Raw genomic sequence first — 27,737 nt, 5'->3', positions numbered from 1 at the left:
ATCCCAGAAAATGCGAAAATGGTCTGCAAGGGCGTTCCCACATTTTCTCCAACAATTCCCATAATTCACCAATTTAAATGTATTATGTACATTAAACTAGACATTTGTGTGATTAGGTGAGATATTCAACACATTAGAAAATAAAAACAGAATTGGTCATGTTGCAGTTTTCTCAAGCAAAGATTGGATTCTTTGCTACTGGGATGATTTGCAGCAGTTTGACGCTAGATACTTCCACTAGTAACTAAGCCACTTTAACACTCTACTAGCATCGACGAATATTACAGTATTACCTGTAAATACATCCATCAGACATGACATTCTGACCACTGACAGGTAGTAATAGTATAAACTAGAAGCACTCGGAGAGCGCAGACCTCCGCCAAGGCTGATCAGTGGCCCCCCCCCGTGGGCCCCCCCACCCCCGATCACCACCAAAATTTAATCATTTCTTCCTCATCCCATTTCCAACAAACCCTGAAAATTTCATCCAAATCTGTCCATAAGTTTTTGAGTTATGTTGCACACTAACGGACAGACAAACAAACAAACAAACAAACAAACAAACAAACCCTGGCAAAAACATAACCTCCTTGGCGGAGGTAATTATTTCATTACAATGGTACCTGTCACTGGGTTGGATATATTATGCCGTGTGTGAAAATTTAGTCCTTGAAGCTGCAAACTGACCAACATAAGGACCTGAGTGACTCTGACCAGGTCCATATTGGAACGGTGATGACTGGGTCTGAACATCTCCACAACTGCAGGTCTTGTTGGGTGTTCCTGGTCTGCAGTGGTTAGTATCGACCAAAAATGGACTAAGGAAGGACATCCCAATCTGAGGACCAGTGATCATCTGTGGGAGGTGTTGGACAAATAAATCTGATCCATGGAGGTCCACTTCTCTACTTCCAGGACTTCAGGGATCTGCTGCTAACGTCTTGGTCCAATTACCACAGTATACCTTCAGAGGTCTGGTGGAGTCTATAGAGGGTATGTATGCACGTGACGTTACCGCTAGCGGAAGTCACTGAGTGGCAGAAAGAGGGAGATGAGCGGCAGCGTTGGCTTCAATACCGTCTAAACTTAAAAATAATATTTAGTAAAAAAAAATGGGGAACAGCTGTTGTGCAACTGATTGTATGAACAGGTTTGAAAAGCAGTCAGAGCTATCGTTTTACAGACACCGAAAGATGAAGAAAAGAGAAGTAGATGGATCCACAAATCCAGGAAACTAAACCTAGATCTGTGGATCCTGTTTGGTGTCAGGTAACATTAATTTATGCTCTACTTTTGGGTCAAATCATACCTTAAATGACATATTATTTTGGTTAACATTACTTCTTAGTAAAGCTCTTGGTTTCATGATCAGATCTTTCATGGTTTTTGTCTTCATTTTGTGATTCTGAACCTTGTGCTCCTACATGATTAGTAAACTAACTTAAACTGAGGCTAACCCAGTTTTTCAAATACGGGGGAACTGGAGAATAAAGCTACAACTGAGTATTAGGGTCACATAAGAAAATAAAAACACTTGTCACTATGAGTATAAAGTCATAAAATATCGATATAAAACCCGTAATTTTATGATAATAAAGTCAAATACAAAATGAATCACAATGTCATGAGAATAAAGTCGTAGTTCTAAAAAAAAATAATCATAATTTAACAAAAACGTCGTTCGTTTATGAGATTAAATTCATCATATTCCGACAATAAAGCCATAATATTATAAGAATAATGTCATAATTTAAAAACAGGTGGGAAAAATATCATAATTTACCAGAATACAGTCGTACCCTGCTGGTCCACAGCAGTAGTATCTGTGTTGTGTAAAGTACTTGATCTGAACTAGACTCAGTAAATCTCCTCAGTACCAGTAGATCCTGCATATATTCACTGGGGTCAGTATACGGTCTACTGTAAATGCACTTTGGATCAGCTGATTCTGGGCCCTGGTTTTGGACCCTGGTTGTCAGTAATGATGAAACCATGTATATTTGTTTCAGGTAAAAATAGCGATGATCCCCTACACTCTGGATGTCAGGATACGCGATTTCTGTCCACATGTCAGTGTTCGTGGACCACTTGTTCTTTGGTAGCTCATACGGATCCATGTCCAGTCCAGTTGTCCTTAATTTAATTTCATATTTCACATTTTTCCCGGTCTGGCTGTGTTTACTGCTATACTCCGTCATGTTGAGCAGTTTGGTTTTTGCCACTCAGTCTGACTTAGAGGGGCGTGGCCTAGGGGGGGGAGTGACGTATGTGCATACCCTCTACTCCTCGGGTCAGAGATGTTTAGGTGGAAAAAAGGGAACCTACACAATATTAGACAGATGTAATAATGTTCTGCTCCTATAGATGCTCACTTGGTTGAGATCCAGTTGTTCTTTAGATACTTTTGGAAGGTTCTAAACACTTAACAATGGGATTGAACAACAAGAACTGAAGATCTTCTGACCCAGTGATTTGACCATCACCGTTTCCCCCATGTCAAAGTCATTCAGCTCCTTCATCTTGCTGATTTCATTGCTTCCAACACATCAACTTCACGGGTTAAATGTTCACTTGCTGCCTAATACATCCACTCACTGACAGGTCCCACTGGAATGAGCTAATCCAAATGAATACCACTTTGGCTGTCAGTGGACAGAATGTTAGTGGTGTACCTTCTACGGAAAGAGCTTCATTCTTCTGAATCTTTCCTTGACATTCAACTGGCTCTTGAACATGGCTCATTATAACCACATTCTGCACCACAGGGGTGTGTCCTCAGCCCCCTCCTTTTCTCTCTCTACGACTCTCTTTGACTGTTCCCTCATCCATACTACCAACACCACTGTCAAATTTTCCGACGACGTGAGAAAAAATAAAGGAAGGTGACGTGAAAATCGTGACATTTCGGGCCAAGGCCCTTCACCAGACTGATGAAGGGCCTTGGCCCGAAACGTCACGATTAAATGGTTTGGGAGCTCACTGGTTGTGCGGACCTTCCTTTATTTTTTCTCACGTTCTACTGTTTTTGGGATCCAGCACACCTCTAATTTTGGATGTGCGTGTCGTTCACCTTTTTTCATCAAATTTTCCGACGACACCACCATCATAGGATTGATTAAGGATAACAATGAGTCGACCTATAACCTGGACCTGAACACATCCAAAACCAAGGAGATGGTAATGGACCCCACCCCCCAACTGAGTGAACACCCATCACCCCCAGTCTAATGGACCATGCAATACTCACCCTACCTCAGTGTACTATAAAAAAAAACAAAAAAAAAAACATGCACCTTGTTTACAGTTTTACCTTGTATATATCCTATACTACCTGTATATATCCATTATATGTTGTACATATTTCTTCCATTTATTGCATAGAGTTGTTTTTTTACATATATATTTTAGTATTTCTTTGTGATTTTGTATATTTTTGGTATCATTTTTGGGATATTTTCATGCAATCTATTAAGTCTTTTTATTCCATCTTCATACAGTGATATCTTTACACATTCTTTTGCACTTTTAAATATTTGCTGCTAAAAAGAAACAGACCTGCTAAACTGATTTCCATTGTGACTGTAACAGTGACAATAAAGTCATATTCTATTCTATTCTACTCTGTTGTGAATCTTTTCTTGACATTCTACTGGCTGTTGAATATGGCACATATTAATTGTTTATTAGCATTTATATCAGTTTTTATCAGACATTATTGCCCTCTAAACCAATATGGAATTATAATGAGGGTTTGGGTCCTAAAATGACTGAACACAGTAGACCTATCATATGTCAGTGCTGATCAGAAATATGTCTTACAAGCGGACAGCCATGATTTTTTTGGAAATCACAGCCAAGAATCTGTGTCCAAGTTAAAAAGATGTCTTTAATCAACAGTATAATATATTAATCTGGATATATTTTATATTTATTCAACATATACTGTGATTTTACATGTAAATATCTGTCATTACAAGCTTCAACTTCAGTCTTCAGAAGGGAAAAAAAAGGCAATTATTAACAGCAAATTATGTTATTAGTTGTTTGTTACTAATCAATTGAATGCCCTACATATTACCTGTGGAGATTTTTAATCAGCTTTGGTTGATTAGCACAGGATGGATGAGTTAACTGAAGCTTTAATTACCGGCTACAGATCTAGTTAAAGGTCAGTGCCTCACTAAAGGTCATAGACACAAATACATGTTCCTGCTCTAATCAATGGAAATAAAAACATTCAAGAACAGAGGGAGAGAGAGGCAATTCTTAGAGTAAAATTCAGAATAAGAGGTCTATAAAATATAAAAATCACGTTATAACATGTCTTCATTGAATCATACTGCGATTAATTATGATACTAGTCACTGTTTGCATACTTGCAAAACAGGAATAAAATACACAAAACACACGCAAAACACACTAATGAGATTTAAGAGGCTTTTAGAAACAGCACAACAACAATTAAATGATGTCACCCTCTGTCAGCGGTGCGTATTGACCTCAGTGACCCTCACTTATTGAGGAGTTGGGAGAGGACAAAAATCATCAGGGGGTTTCTAATGAGGCAGGTGGGTCTGATTAATGTTTTAACGGCTACAAATGAGCGCCGCAAACAAACACGAGAAGAATAAACAAATGAGGAGCGGGAGGCTTCAAGGGGAGCTGTATCCAAATGGACCGTACTCTGGGCGGATCGTGAGGATGAGGAGGGGATGAAGATGAGGAGAAAGGGACAAACGGGAGGACGTGCACTTCTGCATTAGCATAATATGTTTTTCTCACTGTGACATGGGGGGTTGCCATGGCATCCTGCAGACCACTGATAGCCTGACTCATTACAAAACACACACAGGAATGAAAACTTTATGTCAGACACGTCACTGTCTGACGTCCCAGCACTAAATATTAGCTTTTATAGACTAATAAAATGTATCATTGAACCTAGTAGGTACTGCATTTATAGCCTGTCTAACAATTAAGTTTATTAAATGTAGTGTAAACATAAGGTTGGAGTTGTCTGCAAGTGTTTTATAATTGATCACACATTAGTAATGCAGACAAGATCATTTCAGGATGATTACTTTTAATAATGTACAACTATACAGCACTATTAGTAGAATTGTATTATTTTGAAGTGGATATTGCCACAGTAGTGGGACTCCTTTCTCATTTGTCTATTATCACAGAGCCAATTATATGATGTGTAGGCTGGTAACCTGTCACCCTGCTGCTACAGTACTGTGGCAATTAGCATCACAGATGCCATGTGCCTCTGCGGTTACAGGGAAAGGCCAGGGTACCAGTTACTGGAAGCTGGTTTGTGCACCTATTCACACTTTCAGTTTCAGCATGCAGGCAAACCACATGAAACGTGGGGACTGTTCTGCCTCATATGAGGATATTTTGTGCCACAGTACTGTGACAGTAGCCATTGCCTTATTATTTACTCATTTATTAAATAGGGGTGGGGGATATATCAAATCTATATCATTTTATTCTGTTTATATCACTTCTCTTTTTATACTTAGAATAGAATAGAATAGAATAGAATAGAATAGAATAGAATAGAATAGAATAGAATAGAATAGAATAGAATAGAATAGAATAGGTAAGTAAGTAAATTTTATTTATAGAGCACTTTTCACAGACAGAGTCACAAAGTGCTTTGCCAATTCAAATCAGAATCAAATCAATTCAAATCAAAATCAAATCAAGTTTACAGAGACCCAACAGAGTCCTTCAGGAGCAAACACTTGTGATTGGTGACAGTGGCGAGGAAAAACTTCCCTTTAACGGGCAGAAACCTCGAGCAGACCCAGACTCCTGAAGGATGGCTGTCTGCCTTGACCAGCTGGGGTTAAAGAGAGAGAGTAAAGGAGGAGAAAAGAGAGAGCGATAGAGATATAGAGAGACTGGGGGAGAGGGGGGGGCGGGGGGGCACATGGAGTACTTTATGATGAATACATAGAGTGTAGTCAGTCTGTGGTGGCCCTGGGTCAGGTGGGAGACTAAAAAGCCTTTAAAAATAGAATAGAATAGAATAGAATAGAATAGAATAGAATAGAATAGAATAGAATAGAATAGAATAGGCTTTATTGTCATTACAGCAGTTGTGCAATGAAACTGGGAGTGTTCTGTGTCAGTGTTAGTGCACTTACATCTAAATAACAACACAATAATATGCAGACATATCTTAAAAATATATAGTGTGCAATTGAAATATGTGCAAATTAAAGATATACTGTATGAACGGGTGATATTTAAAAAAAAAAAAATACAAGTAGTATAAAAGTGTGCAAATGTCACAGTGTAAATGATGTAAACATACATGTAACAGTGTAAACAGTGGAAATAATGCAAATATAAATGTGTCAGATATGAAGCACATGTTCTGTGTGTGGTTATTGCACATTACAGTGAGGTATGGTGTGTGTTTACATTCCACATGGCCCAGTGGGGAGAAGCTGTTCATAAGTCTGGTGGTGTAATATAATTTAACAGAATTTATTATGTATAGTGTGCTTGCTCCTCTGCTATTCTGCTCTTCTATTTTTTTCATGTGTGATGCTGCTGCTGCTGCACTGCAATTCCCCAGGTTAGGATCAATAAAGTCTATCTATCTATCTATCTATCTATCTATCTATCTATCTATCTATCTATCTATCTATCTATCTATCTATCTATCTATCACTTGTGTAAAAGATTCTTGGCTCCATGATGGAATGGCAATGAATAATCCTTGAATCCTATTACGTTTTTTATTGTTGTTTTATTGTTTCTGTCAAACTCAGACTTTCCAAATGCTAAGACAAGAAATAAAAACTATTGATCAGGACTAAAAAGCGGTTTTACTGCCATTGTCCTGTTTCTATATGTGCTTGGACCATCGGTCCATGTGGGGGCAGTATCTGATCACCTAACCCACCCACAGTGGAGCGATTTAGTGGAGTCAGATTAAAATGATATTATGTAAAAGACCAGTTCTGCAGGGTTACAGGTGCAGACACAGACTGTGAGGTACAATCAGTGTTTAGAGATTAAACACAAAGACAATAGCCCGATTAATATGACCCTGATGGGAGTTTAGGTGAAAAAAAAGAAAAACACTTGAAACGCATTTTGAACATTACCACATTAATTGCAAACTTCTTGATTCTATATGATATTTAAGGTTAATTATTTTTGGAATATGACAAAAAAAATGACCAGATTACACATGAGGAGTAGAATATTATTAAACATCATTCATACAGCTGCATCTTAATATAATGAACAAAGCCACATATTAATCACAGATTTCTTTAGGTTATATTAGACCAGGGGTGTCAAACTCATTTCAGTTCAGGGGCCACATCCTCCCAGTATGATCTGCAGTGGGCCGGACCAGTAAATTAACAACATAATAATATATGAATAATGCCAACTCCAAACATTTCAATGTGTTTTATAGTGAAAAAAGTAAAATTACATTAAGGAAATGTTTACATCTGTAAACTGTCCTTTTAAAAATGTGAATAACATGAACAACCATGAAAAAACTGAAATTTATTAAGAAAAATACGTGCGATTTTAACTATATTCTGCCTCTGCTTATCATTTGTAAACGTGCATTCCAACTTACAGATCACAATGGATCTGCAAATACACAAAATATTTTAGTAACTAGCTGAATATTAGTAAAATTGCACTTGCTTCTTTTAGGACATTTCTAGTTTTTCATATTTTTTGTGAAAGGCAGGTTTTTTCAAAATTTACACATTTTCATGGAATTTCACTTTTTTTTTTACACTAAAACAGAGAAAAAATTTGGAATTGTCATTATTAGTAAGTTTTTATGATAGTATTTTACTGATCTGACCCACTAGAGACTAAAGTAGAGCTTTATATGGCCCCTAAAGTAAAATAATTGACTATTAATATCTTGAGTGTAATTTTTGCATTTCACAAATTCATCCTACGGGCCGGACTGGACCCTTTGGCGGGCTGGATTTGGCCCCCGGGCCGCATGTTTGATACCTGTGTATTAGACAGTGTTACATTTTTGTGCCAAATATACAGGGTGGGGAAGCAAAATTTACAATATTTTGAGGCAGGGATTGAAAGACAGTGTATGACCAATTAGTTTATTGAAAGTCATGAGAATTTATTTGCCACAAGAAAATTGACATAATAGAAAATGTTTTTATTCTATGTGTCCTCCTTCTTTCTCAATAACTGCCTTCACACGCTTCCTGAAACTTGCGCAAGTGTTCCTCAAATATTTGGGTGACAACTTCTCCCATTCTTCTTTAATAGTATCTTTAAGAAAGTCCACATTGCTGTGTGATGTTCTATTGGTAGCATGTTCTAAAACGCCCCAAATAGCAGAATCCAGAGGGTTTAGATCTGGGCTAGAAGGCGGCCATAAACATGATTCCCAAAAATTGCTAAAGTTGGATTTGTTGCTGTTGTCAACAAGTGTTTTGGTGTTCTTGTGTAAGATGTTAACTTCAAATCATATTTTACTGCATTTCTAACGGTCTTGTTGTCTACCTCAAGTTCAATTGCCATTTTTCTCATGGATTTGGTTGGATCCTTTAGGATTTTGGATTTGAGAGCTTTAATAAAAGCTTTGGTACGTTTTTTGTTGCTTCCTCCACTTCCAGACTTTCTCGTAATAGTTTTGCTCATAGTCATTCTCTTCTTTACATTATAAACAGTTTTTATGGACACTCCAACTATTTTTGAAATCTCCTTTGGTGTGACGAGTGCATTCAGCAAATCACACACTCTTTGACGTTTGCTTTCCTGATTACTCATATGGGCAAAAGTTTCTGAAAAGGTATGGATAATAGTGTGCAAGTGCATATGGAGGTTGGAGCAGCAGTGTCTTCTCCAGCAGCAGAACCACAAGTGATGACAACGGGCACCATTTTATACTGTTTTGCTAACTGGATAAAACCACTACAGCTCCACAGGGGAGTTACAAATCTACATAACTTATTAAAACTAATCTAAAACCTCCATAACTAAAACCCACAACCATAACCAATCTAAAACCTAAGCTATATATCTAAAAACTCCAAATCTACACACCAAAGATAAATTTAAACCCATAAACCACTAAAATACACCTCCTGGCTCCCCCACACATTTCCCTGCCTTGGTCCAGGCCGGAACCTTCTTAAGGCTGTTGTTCCTGCAGGGACTCTTTTCGTTGATGGACTTAAGTGACAAACGGCTGTTTGTCACATGGACACAACACAAAAGAGGTCAAAACTGCTTTATACACAGTGACATGAAAATATCTGAAATAGAGTTAGAAACCTATATGATATATGAAATCTATGAAAATATACAGGGTGGGGAAGCAAAATTTACAATATTTTGAGGCAGGGATTGAAAGACAGTGTATGACCAATTAGTTTATTGAAAGTCATGAGAATTTATTTGCCACAAGAAAATGTACATAATAGAAAATGTTTTTATTCTATGTGTCCTCCTTCTTTCTCAATAACTGCCTTCACACGCTTCCTGAAACTTGCGCAAGTGTTCCTCAAATATTCGGGTGACAACTTCTCCCATTCTTCTTTAATAGTATCTTCCAGACTTTCTCGTAATAGTTTTGCTCATAGTCATTCTATTCTTTACATTATAAACAGTCTTTATGGACACTCCAACTATTTCTGAAATCTCCTTTGGTGTGACAAGTGCATTCAGCAAATCACACACTCTTTGACGTTTGCTTTCCTGATTACTCATATGGGCAAAAGTTTCTGAAAAGGTATGGATAATAGTGTTAGGTATGATTATGACATCAATATATGTTTGGTTTCAAAACAACTGACGTAGGGCCTGCTGAGAAAAAACAACTAAATGTTCATTGTAAATTTTACTTCCCCACCCTGTATGTCTATGTTTTTTTTGTTGTTGTTTTGGTTTTTTTGCACAAATAGAAAAAGCATGATGTTATCGTCTATATTTCTATTTCACATCATTTGTGAATCATCCAGAATTCTCATGTCAAACTTTTCCCAGGCACTTGGTACACTCATGAAGGGCACACATCCTTTTTGTGATAGGCATCGTGGGAAATGTGGTCTTGGTTTTGGGAATAAATAACTCTAGTAACTACTTCTTTCATTCTATCACTAAACATTAAGAAAAGAAAAGAACATCACTTTTAATCCAGTCTATCTGGGCTTCAGCCATCTGATACGACCCATAAACCTCTGCTCGCTGGGATACGTGGGATAGAAAGTGTTATATTCTTTCCAGGCTGTGAAGCGTGCTACTCTGGCTGCGTTCCAACAAGACTAAAGGTTCCCCAATATGTCAATTTACTTCCCCCATGTCTGTTTAAAGCCTCCTAATTAGAGTCTGTGTGTGTGTCCTGTTCGTCCTGCTCTTTTACCTTGCCAGCTGTCGTTGCAGACACACAGCTTCTCTCCGGTCAGGTCACAGTAGCCGTGATCCGGGCTGCCACAGTTGTCCCTGCAGTATGGGATGTTGCACGCCTCTCCTTTCCAGTACTCCTCACACTCACAGTACACTCGGCCAGACACCAAGTTGGCCGTGCTGCATCTGCCGTGGCCCGAGCAGTTGTTGGGACAGGAGTTGATCCTGGAGGGGGTGAAGACGTAAGAGAAGTTGCGGTTCTAAAGTTCGACAGAAACGATGAAACCTGGCTGTAGCCCCAAACGAGAAATTAATATTAAAAGCTGCAAGTTAGTGCAAATTCTATTCAACGCGAATTAAAAACTAATTAAGCCACACAATGCATTTATATTAACAGCACTTGCAATAGGTAATTAAAAGTTTGGAGAACAAGGTATTATCTCCAACTTTGCAGCTTTGTAAAGCTTTTTCATTTCCTTAGTCTCATGGATTTTGGATATGCAGCACTTCTGTCGGGTTCAATTTCAATGTTTTCAGCTGCAGCAAACAAATTCTTAAAAACTTAGTCAACCCTTTGGACCGAACACCGGAGAGAAGACAAACAACCTGAGAAACCAACAAATGAAAACAGCAACACATCTTGATCCTTAAGATAAATATCTTCTGGAGAACAAACTACAGCCGCAAGAAGAAGGAATGTTGTTTGTGTTGAGTCTTAAAGCAGTGTATGGCTTTCATCACAATTTTTTTTTTTTCAAATTTGTAAAATCACAGTGATAGCCTATTTGTCACTAATCCATTAGCGCAGGGGTGTCAAACTCATTTTAGTTCAGGGGCCACATACAGCCTAATATGATATAAAGTGGGCCGGACCAGTAAAATTATGTAAATAATAGGATAAGAACTTAGAAATAATATCAACTCCAAAGTTTTCTCTATGTTTTTGAGTGGAAAAAAGTAAAATTCCGTAATTAAAATGTTTACATCTACGAACCATACTTGAACGTAACATGGACAAATATGAACAACCTGAAAATTCTTAAGAAAAATAAGTGCAATTTTAACAATACTACACCTTAGTTTATCATTTATACATATGCATCACAACTTATAGATCACAATGGATCTACAAATACATAAAATATTTGATAATAGGCAGAATATTGTTACAATAGTACATACTTCTCTTATGACATTTCAGGTTGTTCATATTTTTTGTGAAAAGCCAGTCTGTAACATTTTTGTGTAATGTTACTTTTTTGACACTAAAACAAAAAGAAAAAAATGTAAATAAATACATTTTTTCATTATTTATAGGTTATTATGATAGTATTTTACTGGTCTGACCCACTTTGGATTGAATATCCTTGATTGTTAATATCTTCAGTGTCACTTTTACATTTCAAAAATTCATCCAAAGGGCCGGACTGGACCCTTTGGCGGACCGGATTTGGCCCCCAGGCCGCATGTTTGACACCTGTGCATTAGTGTCTCTGTACTTATGCTGCTAAATCCCTTCCTTCACGCTGAACAACTTCGAAGATGACTCCATCATAAATACAGTCTGTTTGTTTACATAACAAACCGAAACATCCTCGGGCCTTTTCAGAAATTTTATTTGCAAAGTGCATTGTGGGAATGGGAATTCCACGCAGTAGCAATTTCGCTGTCTTTTCGTGAGTGTTGAACCCAAATGTGGCCTTTACCTCCATCCACGGACTATACTCACTCTTTAAAACAACTTGTGGACTGGAGAATTTTACATCGTAGCGATCTGGCTCGCTTTCGTACTGAATCTGTGAGAAACTGCTTTTGCTTCCCACAATGCAATTCCCAAAAACGCCAGAGTGACATTTCAGTTTGTTATGTAAACAAGCAGACTGTGTTTATGATGGAGTCATCTTCAAAGCTGTTCAAAAGCGTTAGCACAGAAAGACTAATGGACCAGTGATAATTAGGCTATCGCTGGGGTTTGACACATTTGAAAAAAAAATTGTGATGAAAGTCATACGTTGCTTTAACCCTTTCATGCATGAATTATGAAAAAAACAATTATCTACATTTTTTTTAGATTGATTTTATTACTCAAAATTAGGCTGAAGTTGAAATGCATTTTGAACTTTTTTAAAAATATGGCTTTATTAGGAAGATATTTAATATTTGAGTTTTGGCTTTTTTTAATTAAATAATTGCCTATATTGGAAACATCATGATGCAATATTTTTTTCAGACACATTTTTAAAAAATTTTTATGGAATATCCTTTGCGGTGGACAGCTGTTTTGTTTTTTTTTGTTGTTTTTGGGTTTTTTTGTACAGTCTACTCTCGTTAAACCGCCCGCCGTTATACCGCCATTTTCGCTCACCGCCGACCAAAACCATTGCACAAAAATCCCCAATGCATTATTCCATTAGCTACCGCCATTTCCGCCTATCGCCATCCGCCAGCCCAGTTCCATGCACAAACAACACTTATACCATTGATTTCCCGACCGTTACACCGCCAGTGTGATTGCCATCGAGTACACATAAATTTTAACAATGCACTGAAACAAACGCGCCAGACGCTGATCGCGACAAGCTACGAGTAGGTCTACGGAACGGCCACCGTTCATTTATCACAGAACACTCAGTAGGTCAGGATTTCGGGAAGAAGACGTGGGATTAAGCCAAAGCCTCAAGATGATGGGGTGTCATTTCCCGACACGGTATAATAATGCTTAAAATGTTTCCCCACTTTAAATGATCCCTTACAACATAACAGAATCAAGATTTATTTAGAAACGCAATTAGAACAGGTTAACGGAGGCAGCATAGACATCATATAGTAAAGACATGCACATTATGGACACAACCCGTTGTAACGCCATTTTCGCTATACCGCCAATTTGGCCGTGAACGGAAGTTGGCGGTATAACGAGAGTAGACTGTATAAAGATATGACTCCTGTCTACAAACGTGGACAGAAAACCCATAGCTGGGTCTTAGGAGGATAAATTTATGAGATTACAGAGCAGTCCAAATTCTAAAACTAAGATGACACTTCTTTTCATTGTATTGCTTAGGGTCTATAGAGGGGAAACCCATGTGGTTTGGAGAATATTGCCTTTATACACATAGGAAAGTGAGCTTAAACTATGTGTCCACAAATATGCACGTCATGCATGAAAGGGTTAAATATGTTACATAACTCTAATTAAATGCCCTTTACATTCCACAACACTGGCAATGCAACCACAATACATTCCAAATAACACAAGCATAATTACTATTAGCTTTAGCTTGAATTTGAGTTAATATGTGTTCATAGCTTTCTTCACTTCACTTCTAGAGTCAAAAAACTAAAAGCTAATACACCCACAATGTTTCAACTTAAATCCTACTTCACACATATATTAGTAAAAAATAAGAACAATTTATCTCGCAAATAGCCTTTGTTTGCAAATCCTAATTAAACGGTAAGTGCCTGGCATTCGATTTGCCCTTGTAACTGCTTCCAACACTTCATATGTAGATTTTCTTTGAAGTAAAACTGCAGCTTCTGACATAAACCATTACTCTATGGGCCAGATCCACAAATGGATTATACAGATCAAACTGATGCAAACGTGACAAAAATATTGCATGTAATGACAAAGGGTGGAATTAACTACGAACTGGCTCCCAACTGAGTAGCACCAATGTGGCACCTGAGTCATTTGCATGGATGTAAATTGGTAATATTCTTACATTTTCTATGCAAACAATCCTTATCTCAGACCAGTGCAAATTGCTACATGCAATACAGGCATTCAAATATAATTACTAATTATTACTTATCTTTAGAGCTCACATTAAAAACCATCAGATTTTGTCTGATCTATTAAATGAAGTTTTTCTTTTCTTTTTCTTTTTTTTTTAAACCTGTCCTGTTCAGTAATTTGGCCTCTGATGTAAATTTATTGGGTGCCACGAGTTGCTTGACAGTTTTGATCTTAGAGGATTTTGAACCTTGGATCAATTCCCCCTATTGATTGGAACAAAAAATAAGACTGAATTAAATTAAATGAAGTTTATGCTGCTGCATTCCCATGCATAAATGGATATAGTCTGTTTTCAGGCTCAGAGTTACACAAAGCAAGTTAGTGACATTATCAATATCAGTTGTTGTTTTTTTTTTTGTTTTTTTTCTAAAATAATTTATGTTGCCTTAAAGGTGCGGGACACTTTCACGACCAATTTTTCATCAAATCTGTAAAACCTCAGTCATAGAAGAGAATAAAAATAAATATATTAATTAAAAATAAGAAAAAAAAAAAAAGACATAGCTTGTAGATACATGTGCCTACTGTAAAATATTAGGCGTTACACATATGTATCAAACGTGAAAATAATGGGTAGACAGAATGAATTAAAGGTGCTGGAGACTTTCGTGACTAATTTTTCATCGAATCTGTAAAAACCTCAGTCATAGCCTAAGTATCACGAATCTGTAAGTCTTTCTGTAATTACTCACCTGAATCTCTAGCATTACGGTGAACAATTCCTTAGTGCCATCCACCATAAACAAACCATATGTTTGACAGCAGTGGGAACCAGCGTTTCCCACAATGCACGTCGCAACAAAATACCGAAGATGCTCAAGTTACCTCCCGGCTCTGTTTGTAAACATATGGTTTGTTTATGGTGGATGGCACTAAGAAATTGTTCACCATAATGCAAGAGATTCAGGTGAGTAATCACAGAAAGACTTACAGATTCATGATACTTAGGCCATGACTGAGGTTTTACAGATTTGATGAAAAATTGGTCACGAAAGTCTCCCGCAGCTTTGATTCATTCTGTCTACCCATTATTTTCACGTTTGATACATATATGTAATGCCTAATATTTTACAGTAGGCACATGTATCTACAAGCTATGTCTAATTTTTTTTTCTTATTTTGAATTAATTAATTCATTTTTATTCTCTTCTATTTCTGTTGGCTCAGTTGATATTTTTGTATATCACAGATTTGGTACTGCTCGTACTTAATTGGTTTTCTACTGCACAGAGACTTTGTTATAACGTTTTTATTCCTGCTGTTGCTCCGTCTCGGAGGGCCTTCGGGTTGGTTTGGGCACGGGGGGAAAATGATATAAAAGGTAACGAATTATGAATGCACTGTAAGTCCACTTCTTTGTGTGTACTGTTACCGTGCTCACGAAAAGATAAAGAAAAAAGATAGATAAAATACATCATTTAAGGATCAATCTGTGCACTAACTTGTGAAAAAACACCTGAAACACTAGAAATTATAACTCAAATCAAGGGTTAATTGTGCTCAAGTGTGAAATTTTAACCCTTTCATGCATGAATTATGAGAACCTTAATCATGATTTTTTTTCCTGAGTGTTTTTATCCTTCTTAAGGCATAAAAATAATAATTCTATTGATTTTTGTTAGCCTATTTTTATGGACTTACAAAAATGTCCGCAAGCATTTAGTTTTAGAACCAAAGAAACATGTATTTACTGATATACTGTGTGAAAACTGTGAATTAAAAACATTTTTAATGCTTCTAATCTGATGTTTTCTCACATTTTAACATACCTCCATGGTGATAATATGCAAAAAAAAAAAAAAAAAACTGTTAATTACAGTCTAATAACAATTAGGAGTTTTTTTTACTCTCAGACATCTTACCGCAGATCAGGTTTATATAGACCAGCAAAGTTACAGTAATGGTATGAATTGCAGTGTATGGGATGATGCATAAGCGTCCACTGTGTTGGCTGATATGGAACTAAAACAACAAAATCCATGAATATACTAGAGAACAGTTTTGACCAGCTGTCCACTGTAGTGACCAGTGTGCATGAAAGGGTTAAACTGGTCCCTCAGTCTTTCACCAGGAATCTTATTAAGATACACTATAAAGGGAACGTCAGATTATTTTGAAGTTACCCGCCATATTTCTCTTCTGTCTGTCATACCACCACATCCTACCGACATGAGGTCTCATGACATGTTGCCTACCTAGAAAAACACACAATGAGATGGCTCAGTGGTGTGTGTTGGGATTTCATCTTTTTAGGCTTAAAACTAATTAACATGATAAGAAGAGGCACCTGAAACTCCTTCCATGTGTCTGAATATCCCTTTATCATGAGCCTATCCCACCCAGGGGTTTATATCCTGGCCTATATGTCACATTAGGCCCACGGCTAATAATGGTCTAATGAAACCCTTGTTTCACTGACACTAGCATTAATACTTGCTTTCTTCAGCGTTTTTAAAATTAGAAAAAAAATAAATAAATAAATAACAAAACTCTGGTTCCAGAATCCCAGATGTGGTTTTGTTAGTCTCTCAAAACTGAATACTGTAAGGTTTGCATTGCTGATTGAACAAAAATCAACATATGTTAGTTTATTTTTTCAGAAAAATCAATACTGTTTTTCATTTGACATTTTACAGACAAAGGATTTAATCAATAACGCAGGGAAAATTATGTACTACTGATTGATTAATAATGGTTGTAACCTTTCTTCTGCACTACACTGTAAACAAACATGTGATTCATTGTGAACATTAACTGCTGTAAATTCACACCTCCTCTTTTGAGTAGCTTTCTATATTTAACCATATAAAATACATTTGGCCCAATGCACAGACAGATTTAGGCAAATGGAGAGGGATTATTGAGGAGCAAAAACATAAATAGGTGGAACGGTGGTGCAGTGGATAGCATTGTTGTTTCTGAGTTCGATTCCAACGCCAGGAACCTGTCTGTGTTTGTGTGGGTTCTCTCTGGGTTCTCTGGCTTCCTCCCACCATCCAAAGACATGCACTAGTAGGTTAATTGATTCATCTAAATTACCCATATTTGTGAATTTAATTAGTTGTTCGTCTCTATACGTCCAGGTCATTATTGAAAATGAGAATTAGCTCTCAACTAACTTACCTGGTTAAATAAATAAATAAAAAATAGGACCAGTGGCCCTGTATCGCACTGGCATGTTCTATCAAGAATCAATAACAAGCTGAATTTGTGAGGTTGTCAGGTTCTGCTGCTATGTTAGAGTCCTGTGGTCTGCATGCATTAGATCAATCTCCCAACAGAAGTGGGTGGCACTTTCACTCGAGGAGAACGCAACTAACTAAATGAAACTCCATATATGACTTCCTATCAGTCCTCCATAGTAACTACATTGATATCTCTAAGTATTTCCTTGCTACAAGCCAGAAAAATATGAAACATTATAAGTAAAGGCAAATTTTTAATGTCAAAAATACATCAAAAATTCAAAAATCTAAATGTGAGCAAACTTTGTAGACACTGTCCCAAGGAAGCTACATAAGAAATGTAAAAAAGAATCCGACCAGTAGTTTTGGAGATGGAGATTGTTGAAATGTAGAATTGGTGAACTTGAGTTTGACCCTTCAAGGTTACTCAAGGTCAAAGGTCAAGGACCCAAATGAAAGTCCCGATATGACTTCCTATCAGTGCTCAATAGTAACTCTATTAATATCTCTAAACCATCAAAGTATGGCTTATTATAAGTAAAGGCAAATTTGTAATATTTGAAAAATTAATCAAAAATTCAAAGACCAAAATTTCTCATAAAATGTGAGCAAACTCTGTAAACATTTTCCCAAGGAAGATACAGATAAAATTTTAAATGAATTCGACCAGAAGTTTCGGAAAAGAAGATTGTTGAAATCTATACATTGGTGACCTTGAGTTTGACCCTTCAAAGTCACTCAAGGTCAAAGGTCATGAACCCAAATGAAAATCCATATATGACTTCCTATCAGTGCTCAATAGTAACTACATTTATATCTCAAAGTTTTTCCATTTTGTAAACCATCAAAATATGGCCCATTATGGAAAGGCACATGTAGAAGCCTATAATGTAATAACAGCCGATAACATAATAACAGCCAGTAACGTAATAAATTTGCCATTTTTAAAAAATGTAATAGGCCAATAAGGTAATATCTGGCCAATAACGTAATAAAAGTCCTGAATTGATAACACAATAACTTTTGGCCAATAACGTTATAACTTAGTGGCTGGTTATTACGTTATTGGCCTAGTAAAAAAAAAAAAAAAAACTTGCAATAACTGAGCCAATAACGTAATAAGTTTTAACGTTATTGGCCGAAAGCTATTACATTATCCGTTCAGGACTTTTATTACTTTATTGGCCAGATATTACATTATTGGCCTATTACATTTTAAAAATGGCAAATTTATTATGTTATCAGCCATTATTACATTATCAGTTGTTATTACATTATTGGCTTCTACAGCACATATTGAAAATTTCAAAAATTCATAAAAATTCTAAAATCAAAATGTTTCAAAACTATGAACAAACTTTACAGATATTGGCCCAATGAAGCTACATCTAAAATTTTAAATGATTCCGACCAGTAGCTTTGTGAGAGAAGATATTTGAAGAAATTGCTAACAAAGACTTTGGTCACACCCACAGCGCCTTTGCTCATGACTAGGGCTGTTAGAAAATATCGGTTCTGCAATACATCGTAATATTTCATTCACAATACTGTATCGATATTAAAAAGTACTTTTGCGATATTTTTTGGTATTTATTCAAATGCAGATATGGCAGAGGTTAATTTTTTTTGTTTGTTTTTCTTTATTGTTTATATCTTATTTATTATTATTTAACACTCTTTTATTAAATAATGGTATTTGAATCATCCTAAAAGCACTTTTTACTGTCTGAGAGGCAGATGGTAGTTCCTTCGGAAACTAGGAGACTTAGAAAAATGTTGTGATACAGCATTAGATCCTCTTCTGAAATAAAAAATATGTTTAGTCTCTCAGAGAATAGACTTTAAAATTCTCTTGCTAGCATATAAAGCACTGAATGGTTTAGGCCCAAAATACATCAGAGACCTTCTAGTCCAGTATGAACCATCCAGACCACTCAGGTCATCTGGTGCAGGTCTGCTCTGGGTTCCAAAAGTCAGAACTAAACATGGAGAATCAGCGTTCAGTTTCTATGCTCCGTATATCTGGAACAAACTACCAGAAAATATCAGGTCTGCAGAGAGTCTGAGTTCTTTTAAGTCAAGGTTAAAGACTCACCTGTTTACTGCTGCCTTTAACTAAAAGGCTTTTGACTTTTAAAATTTTATATTCTCTTTTGAAACTCTGCACTGCAACTCTTACTTTAATATGTGTGTGTTTTTATTTTTATTTTTATTTTTTTTGAGGGGGGGGTTTATGTGTTGTTTTCTTACTTGCTGTTTTTAATCACCTTTTACATGTTTCTTTTATAATGTTTTAAATGTGTTTCTTTTTATTTCAATGTCCTGTGTGAAGCACCTTGAATTGCTTTGTTGCTGAAATGTGCTATACAAATAAACTTGCCTTGCCTTGTCTAGTATTTGTACATATTTCTGGTGCAATTCAACCCTTCCAGGAAATAATCTTTAAAAAAAAAAAAAGAAACAAACAAAAAGCTGTATTTTTAACAGTATCATGATATACAGGGTGGGGAAGCAAAATTTACATTGAACATTTAGTTGTTCTTTCTCAGCAGGCACTACGTCAATTGTCTTGAAACCAAACATATATTGATGTCATAATCATACCTAACACTATTATCCATACCTTTTCACAAACTTTTGCCCATATGAGTAATCAGGAAAGCAAACGTCAAAGAGTGTGTGATTTGCTGAATGCACTCGTCACACCAAAGGAGATTTCAAAAATAGTTGGAGTGTCCATAAAGACTGTTTATAATGGAAAGAAGAGAATGACTATGAGCAAAACTATTACGAGAAAGTCTGGAAGTGGAGGAAGCAACAAAAAACGTACCAAAGCTTTTATTAAAGCTCTCAAATCCAAAATCCTAAAGGATCCAACCAAATCCATGAGAAAAATGGCAATTGAACTTGAGGTAGACAACAAGACCGTTAGAAATGCAGTAAAATATGATTTGAAGTTAAAATCTTACACAAGAACACCAAAACACTTGTTGACAACAGCAACAAATCCAACTTTAGCAGTTTTTGGGAATCATGTTTATGGCCGCCTTCTAGCCCAGATCTAAACCCTCTGGATTCTGCTATTTGAGGCGTTTTAGAACATGCTACCAACAGAACATCACACAGCAATGTCGACTTTCTTAAAGATACTATTAAAGAAGAATGGGAGAAGTTGTCACCCGAATATTTGAGGAACACTTGCGCAAGTTTCAGGAAGCGTGTGAAGGCAGTTATTGAGAAAGAAGGAGGACACATAGAATAAAAACATTTTCTATTATGTCAATTTTCTTGTGGCAAATAAATTCTCATGACTTTCAATAAACTAATTGGTCATACACTGTCTTTCAATCCCTGCCTCAAAATATTGTAAATTTTGCTTCCCCACCCTGTATCGTGATATATCGTATCGTGATCCTAGTATTGTGATTTGTATCGTATCGTCAGGTTCTTGCCCTACTCATGACCTATCGCGCTGAAAAGGAGTAGGATTGTAGACGTACGAGTATGCGATGTTGAAGCCGGTCAGGTTGTAGGCGGCGTCACTGAAGAAATGGAGCAGAGCGTAGCCAGATGTGGTCACCACCTCTGGGACCGTCTCATTTCCCCTGGTCTCTGGTACGACGAGGCCGCTGAAGAAGAGGAGGAGTCAAAAGACGAAGGTGTTACAACACCCACGTGTAACAAAACAGTAATAATAAAGTAATAAAGTAAAGTAATAAAGCGCTGCAGTATTTAATGGACTCTGGTATGAGAGCAGTACTGGAGAGCTGGAAGATAAAAGGGATTCCATTACAGGAATTGCAGACCGCACTAAAAAAGATGACAGTGATTAGCTTTAAAGTCAAACAACATCTCAGTGCAGAGTCATACCACATTTCCTTTTTATTTGTTTGATGGGGCTTTTCAGTGGGGGTTGGTGGTTTCATATTTGGTCGGCCCCGTCTCTTTTAATAAATGCAATCCACTGCAAAAGCACCCTCGCCCATAATGAGTCTGAGTCAAAGCCTCTTACCCCCCCCACCCCCCCACCCCCCGGCGATAGCTTTTATTTTTTTTTCAATGTACACAATGTTTCTGTCCATAATGAACAACGTAACCTTATTTATCCCAGGTTATAACGCTACAGGCTCAGGCTTTTATAGATAATTTTTGCTTAGCTGGAATAATTAGTCTCAATAGGAGATAAACCTCCGTGAAGCAGAGTAGAAAGTGGGAGGTGGGTAAAATATGGTGGTTTTACTGGTTTTTAATGAATATGTGCCACCCCACCCGTGTACTTATAGATATCCTTATGACAAATATTAAAATATGCAATAAGAGTCCCTCGAAAAAGACGTGAAATTCAGGGATAATGGAAGTAATTGCAATATTTTCTTTCTATTATTGCAGTATTGTGGCGTGATTGTAATTATGAGGGCTATTGTTCGGCCTTCACGTGGAGTCATTTGACTGCACAAGTGCAAATCTGATGGAGCTTTTGAGGTACTGCCAAAGGCTACCTGAATCATTTCCATATTCAAACCCCCCCCCCCCTTCCTCGTTCTCTCTCTTTTACAGCTCTCCTGCATATTCAGAGAAGCGGGCGCTTACCTGAAGACAGCAATCAACGGGGCGTAAATGGAGTCTCCATCATAAACGTACATGTGGTCCCAGCTGCACTCAGTGGCAAAATGATTGAAGCGCAGTCTGAGCACTGCATTAGGACTGAGAGAAGGGAGAGAGAGAAATGGACGGAGAATAGAAGGTACAACAGATGAATATATATTACTTTTATGCTTCATGTGGGTCCTGCTTTTGAAAAGTGTCTCAGCTATTCATGACGTCTACGCAGATTATAATAAATTGACACTTCAGAGGCTCCCACGGCGCTTTATAGCAGCTCTTTGCAAAACTGAAGTCACTGTGAAGGGTGGCCTTTTTTTTTTTTTTTTTTTTTTTTTTGGTAAAAATCTTCTAATAGCTGCAGCAAGTGTGTTCACATACACACACGCACACACACGCTTACAGCACTGGATATTGGTAATGACCTCTCCTTTTTAATTTTTCTTACAGAGGCTCAGTATTCTTACGTTTTATGTGATTTCACTATTGGAAACTGAAATACATTATATATTGGATGTAACAAAACATTAGCCTCATCGCATAACTGCTGAAGTCCTACACTATATGGACAAAAGTATTGGGACATGTTGAATTCAGGTGTTTCTTTTCCAACAGGAGTCTGAGATACAAAACAATAATGACAAATGTAATAATGTAGTTTTATATTGAGATAAATATCATATTGATTATTAACTCTTTAACCCTTTCATGCATGAATTATTAGAACCTTTGTCGAGATCTTTTCTTGAGTGTTTTTATTCCTCATTAGGCATGAAAAAACAATGCAACTGAGTTTTTTTTGTTTTGTTTTTTTTCATGGATTTACAAAAATGTCCACTTGGCTACATCATGCATTTTATTCTTGAAGTACACAAACATGTATTTAAAACCCAATATCAAAAAGTGATATGAAAACAATGAAATAAAAACACTTTTAATGCAGCTAATCTGATATTTTCTCACATTTTAACATACTCTAATACTAGTTATGACTCACTTGATTGATTGATTTGATTAATTGATGTATTTATTTCGAATATGAATGTCAAAACAGAAGAAAATAAATAAACAAAACACTTAAACATAAGACATATAATACATATTCGAAAAGGAGTGAGAAGAAGCATAACTTGTAAAACCCCACCCCTTCTTCTTAAATAATTAATAACAGTAATAATCTTCCTAGTTCATGGAGATAATATACAGGGTGGGGAAGCAAAATTTACAATATTTTGAGGCAGGGATTGAAAGACAGTGTATGACCAATTAGTTTATTGAAAGTCATGAGAATTTATTTGTCACAAGAAAATTGACATAATAGAAAATGTTTTTATTCTATGTGTCCTCCTTCTTTCTCAATAACTGCCTTCACACACTTCCTGAAACTTGTGCAAGTGTTCCTCAAATATTTGGGTGACAACTTCTCCCATTCTTCTTTAATAGTATCTTCCAGACTTTCTCGTAATAGTTTTGCTCATAGTTATTCTCTTCTTTCCATTATAAACAGTCTTTATGGACACTCCAACTATTTTTGAAATCTCCTTTGGTGTGACGAGTGCATTCAGCAAATCACACACTCTTTGACGTTTGCTTTCCTGATTACTCATATGGGCAAAAGTTTCTAAAAAGGTATGGATAATAGTGTTAGGTATGATTATGACATCGATATATGTTTGGTTTCAAAACAATTGACGTAGTGCCTGCTGAGAAAAAACAACTAAATATTCATTGTAAATTTTGCTTCCCCACCCTGTATAAAAAAAAAAAAAAACTTTTTGTTTTTTAAAAAAACTGTTAATTACAGTCTAACAACTAACAATTGATTTACACTCAAACATATCACTGCAGATCAGGTTTATCAAGAACAGCGAAGTTACAGTAATGGTATGAATGTCAGTGTATTGGATGGTGCATAAGTGTCCACTGTATCGACTGAATATGCAACTAAAACAAAAAAAATCCATGAATATGCAAGAGAACAGCTGTAGAATACCTGTCCACTGGAGTGACCACTATGCATGAAAGGGTTAACTCTTTAAAACCTGACATGTCATCGCTGACACACCCTGAACATATGCAGTTTAAATGGCTCTTTCACTGTTTGTACAATTGGAAAAATTCCATGGTTTCTGAACCCTGAGATATTGTGCTTCATAGGTTTTATTGGGTCATTACGGTCGTTTCGCTCACACCTGTACTAGAAGCTGGAGAAGAAGCCGTTTTAGCAGAATTATAACATGCACTAAATTGTAAATGACTGCTAGATTTTGAAAGTTCTAAGTGCTCAGTGGAAAAAATGAGCAAAAGGACTCACTCACAGCATATTTTCAAACCTTGTTACAGTACAAATAAGAAAAAAAAGTCCAGACAGACCATTTTAGGTGTAGGGTTTAAAGGGTCATATTGATATTTATATGTAAAATCAGCATAAACAGGAAATCTTACATGATGTGTCCCAATATTTTTGTCCACATAGTTTATAAACATCAGTATTTCCTTTACCCTTTCATGCATGAATTATGAGAACCTTGATCAATATTTGTTTTTTGAGTGATTTTATTCCTTTTTAGGCATGAAAAAAACAATCCAATGTAATTTTTCTATGAACCTATTTTTCACGGAGTTAAAAAATGTCCAGTCAGCTGGACATCATGTGTTTAATTTTTGAAGCAAAGTAAATGTGTTTAAACTCATCACCAGAAAGTGATATACTGAGTGAAAACTATGAAATAAAAACATTTTTAATACCGTTAATCTGATGTTTTCTCACATTTTAAGGTACTATAATACTAGGTATTACTAACTTCATGGAGATAATATGTAAAAAATAAAACTTTTTGTTTAAGAAAAGTGTTAATTACAGTCTGATAACAACTAGTAATTCATTTACACTCGAATTCATTTACACTTGTTGCTGCAGATCAGTTTTATCAAGAAAAGCACAGTTATGGTCATGGTAGGAATTGCAGTGTTTGGGATGCACAAGCGTCCACTGTGTTGGCTGATATGGAACTAAAACAACAAAACCCATGAATATACAAGAGAACAGCTGTAAAATAACTGTCCACTGTAGTGACCATTATGCATGAAAGGGTTAAAGTTTAATGGGAGATTTTTGTTCCTAAGTGAGATGTTTAGTTGTGGTAGAAAATTATTTACTGTCAGAGCACGAAAAATATTTTACAAATTTAGAGATAGAACATTTAAAATTATAGTCATGGATAATAAAAAAAATAATTTAAAAAAAATCAATGTTGAGAGAAATTACGTAAAAACCATCTCTGAGGCATTTTAGAAACAAAATAACAATTTAAACCAAACTAACCAATGCAATTAATGATATTTATCACAATATGAAACTATATTATGACATTTTTCATTATTACTTTGTATCCCAGACCCCTGTTAGAAAAGAAACACCAGAATTCAATGTGTCCCAAAACTTTTGTCTATGTAGTGTATGACTTTTATTTTTTCAATTATGCTATGAGACTAACGACGTGCAAATATAACATAAACAGGAAAGCATTAATCCAGAACAATCAGTGCAATAGGATTAGTTTGTACAATTGTAACCTATAAAAAGGTCTTTTTTTTCCCTTTTTTTTGCAATTCCTATACAGAACATAGAAACTATTGACCAAAAAACATGATCAGTGCAGTGAAGAAACACAGGGTATAGCTGTATAAAGATACTGTAGATAAACTGAGATGCAGATCCTTTTTCTTTTTGTACAAGTTCAGCATGTAATGGCAGAAAAAAAAAAAAAAAGTAAACACAGGTGCAGTACAACGCATACACTAAGATGTCAAGTCATGCACTGTGCTAAAAATGTGTATATTTTTGATATATTGCTGGTACTAAATGTCAGGGGATCACCATAAATCTGCATCAAATTAATAGTCAGTCCATTCAGCACTTGCCCAAAGTCAGCCCAAAGCTAATCTAACTTTGCCAGAGGTTGTTAAAATGGTAATCCTAAACAGACAATGCCATTCAGTTTGGTCAATTTAGAAAAGGAATTGATGAGTCCTTTTAGTTGCAATTCCAAGCCGGCTTTAAAAGAGCACATCAGGAAATAAACAGATACCACAGCACATCAAACATACAGTATTGTGCATAAAGGAACTTCATGTCAACAGCACTTCAGATGGAGTTCCACTGTGTGCATCTGTGAGCGGTGAATGGGCAAAATGCAGCTCTGGACTGAACAAAAGCCTACATTCAAAGACAATTTTACTCCATTTAGACTTAAGTGATGCTCTTTTTCTCTCAGGCCCTAAAGCCACATTCTTGAAAAATCTAATTTCTCAACAGAGCGAAACTAACTGAGATTTTTAATAAGAGGAGGGGGAGAAACATTCATACTTACTATCCTTCTATCAGCCAAGTGCATTTGGTCTTGTACTTGTAGTTTACCGGTCCGTCTGTGAGTGAGCCTGACAGGTCTGTTAACCTAAAAGTAGACACACAAAACAGAAAAGAGGACAGTTAAAGCACTGGTTCCCACACTTTTTAGGCTCGTCACCCCATTTTAACATCACACATTTCTGGCGACCCCAGACATTCAAAACAAAGATTTTTTTTTTTTTTTTTTTTTTTTTCGCTAAAATTAATTTGTTTTTGATCATGTAATAGTTTGCTATACAATGTTGCAAACAAATGTTAATTTTAGACAACATTTAGCCTATATAATGTACAGGGTGTCCCATAAGTCTCCATACATAGGAGACATAATACATATGGTTCTAACATGTATTTTTTTATATTTCTTCTTTATAGTTCTTCAGCAGTGGAGGACACGCATTGAAATGTGTTCCCGACAAAATGGCAGTCATATAGAGCATATTATATAAATAAAAATGGGTTTATGTCAAGAAACGTTTATTTTTCCTATGTATGGAGACTTATGGGACACCCTGTATATTATACGGTGGCCCAGAGGTGCAACAGGCCAAAAAATTATCCACTAGACGAAAAAAATTATCTACTACAAGAAAAAAAAGAGAACAGCCCAAAAAAATTATCCAGTATAAGAAAAAAAAGAGAACAGCCTAAAAAAATTATCCACTAGATGAAAAAATTATCTACTTCAAGAAAAAAAAAGAGAACAGCCTAAAAAAATTATCCACTATAAGAAAAAAAAGAGAACAGCCTAAAAAAAATTATCCACTACATGAAAAAAATTATCTACTACAAGAAAAAAAAAAGAGAACAGCCTAAAAAAATTATCCACTAGATGAAAAAAATTATCTACTACAAGAAAAAAAAGAGAACAGCCTAAAAAAATTATCCACTGTAAGAAAAAAAAGAGAACAGCCTAAAATAAATTATCCACTAGATGAAAAAAAAATCCCCTATAAGAAAAAAAAGAGACCAGCCAAAAAAATTATCCACTAAAAGAAAAAAAAAGAGAACAGGCAAAAAAAATTATCTACTAGCCCAAAAAAAAATTCACTATAAGAAAAAAAAAAAGAACAGGTGAAAAAATTTATCTACTATGAGAAAAAAAAGAGAGCAGCCCAAAAAAATATCCACTATAAGAAAAAAAAAAAACATCATCCACCTTTTCAATTACGGGGGCGCTGTTTACCCGAAAGGTGTCTTGCTTTAAAATTAAGACCACCACAAAAAATAAAAGGATAGGCTGAAAAATTTTAAGGCTTTCGGCTAATGTGGCTAATGCTAAGGAAGTACCCCACCGGAAGTGGAGGTCGTGCGCTAAAAAATAAAGTTATTTTAAAATATAGATATTTCCATTAATATA

The 27,737-nt window shown here is 36.0% G+C and overlaps 1 protein-coding gene across 1 annotated transcript in view; it reads right to left on the bottom strand.

Moving 5' to 3' along the window:
* The window catches only part of LOC115434149 (attractin-like protein 1), a 765,420-nt gene that overhangs the window by 623,202 nt on the left and 114,481 nt on the right, over positions 1 to 27,737 (bottom strand). Inside the window, exons 2-5 of the mRNA XM_030155899.1 lie at positions 26,343 to 26,426; positions 21,958 to 22,071; positions 20,868 to 20,996; positions 10,397 to 10,605 (exon numbers count right to left, since the gene is read on the bottom strand). Coding sequence (XP_030011759.1) covers positions 10,397 to 10,605; positions 20,868 to 20,996; positions 21,958 to 22,071; positions 26,343 to 26,426 — 536 coding nt within the window. The remainder of the gene's footprint in view (positions 1 to 10,396; positions 10,606 to 20,867; positions 20,997 to 21,957; positions 22,072 to 26,342; positions 26,427 to 27,737) is intronic.

Source organism: Sphaeramia orbicularis, chromosome 15 (assembly GCF_902148855.1).
Source record: "Sphaeramia orbicularis chromosome 15, fSphaOr1.1, whole genome shotgun sequence".
In the NCBI taxonomy this organism is placed as follows: domain Eukaryota; kingdom Metazoa; phylum Chordata; class Actinopteri; order Kurtiformes; family Apogonidae; genus Sphaeramia; species Sphaeramia orbicularis.
This window is presented reverse-complemented; position numbering and strand designations above follow the sequence as displayed.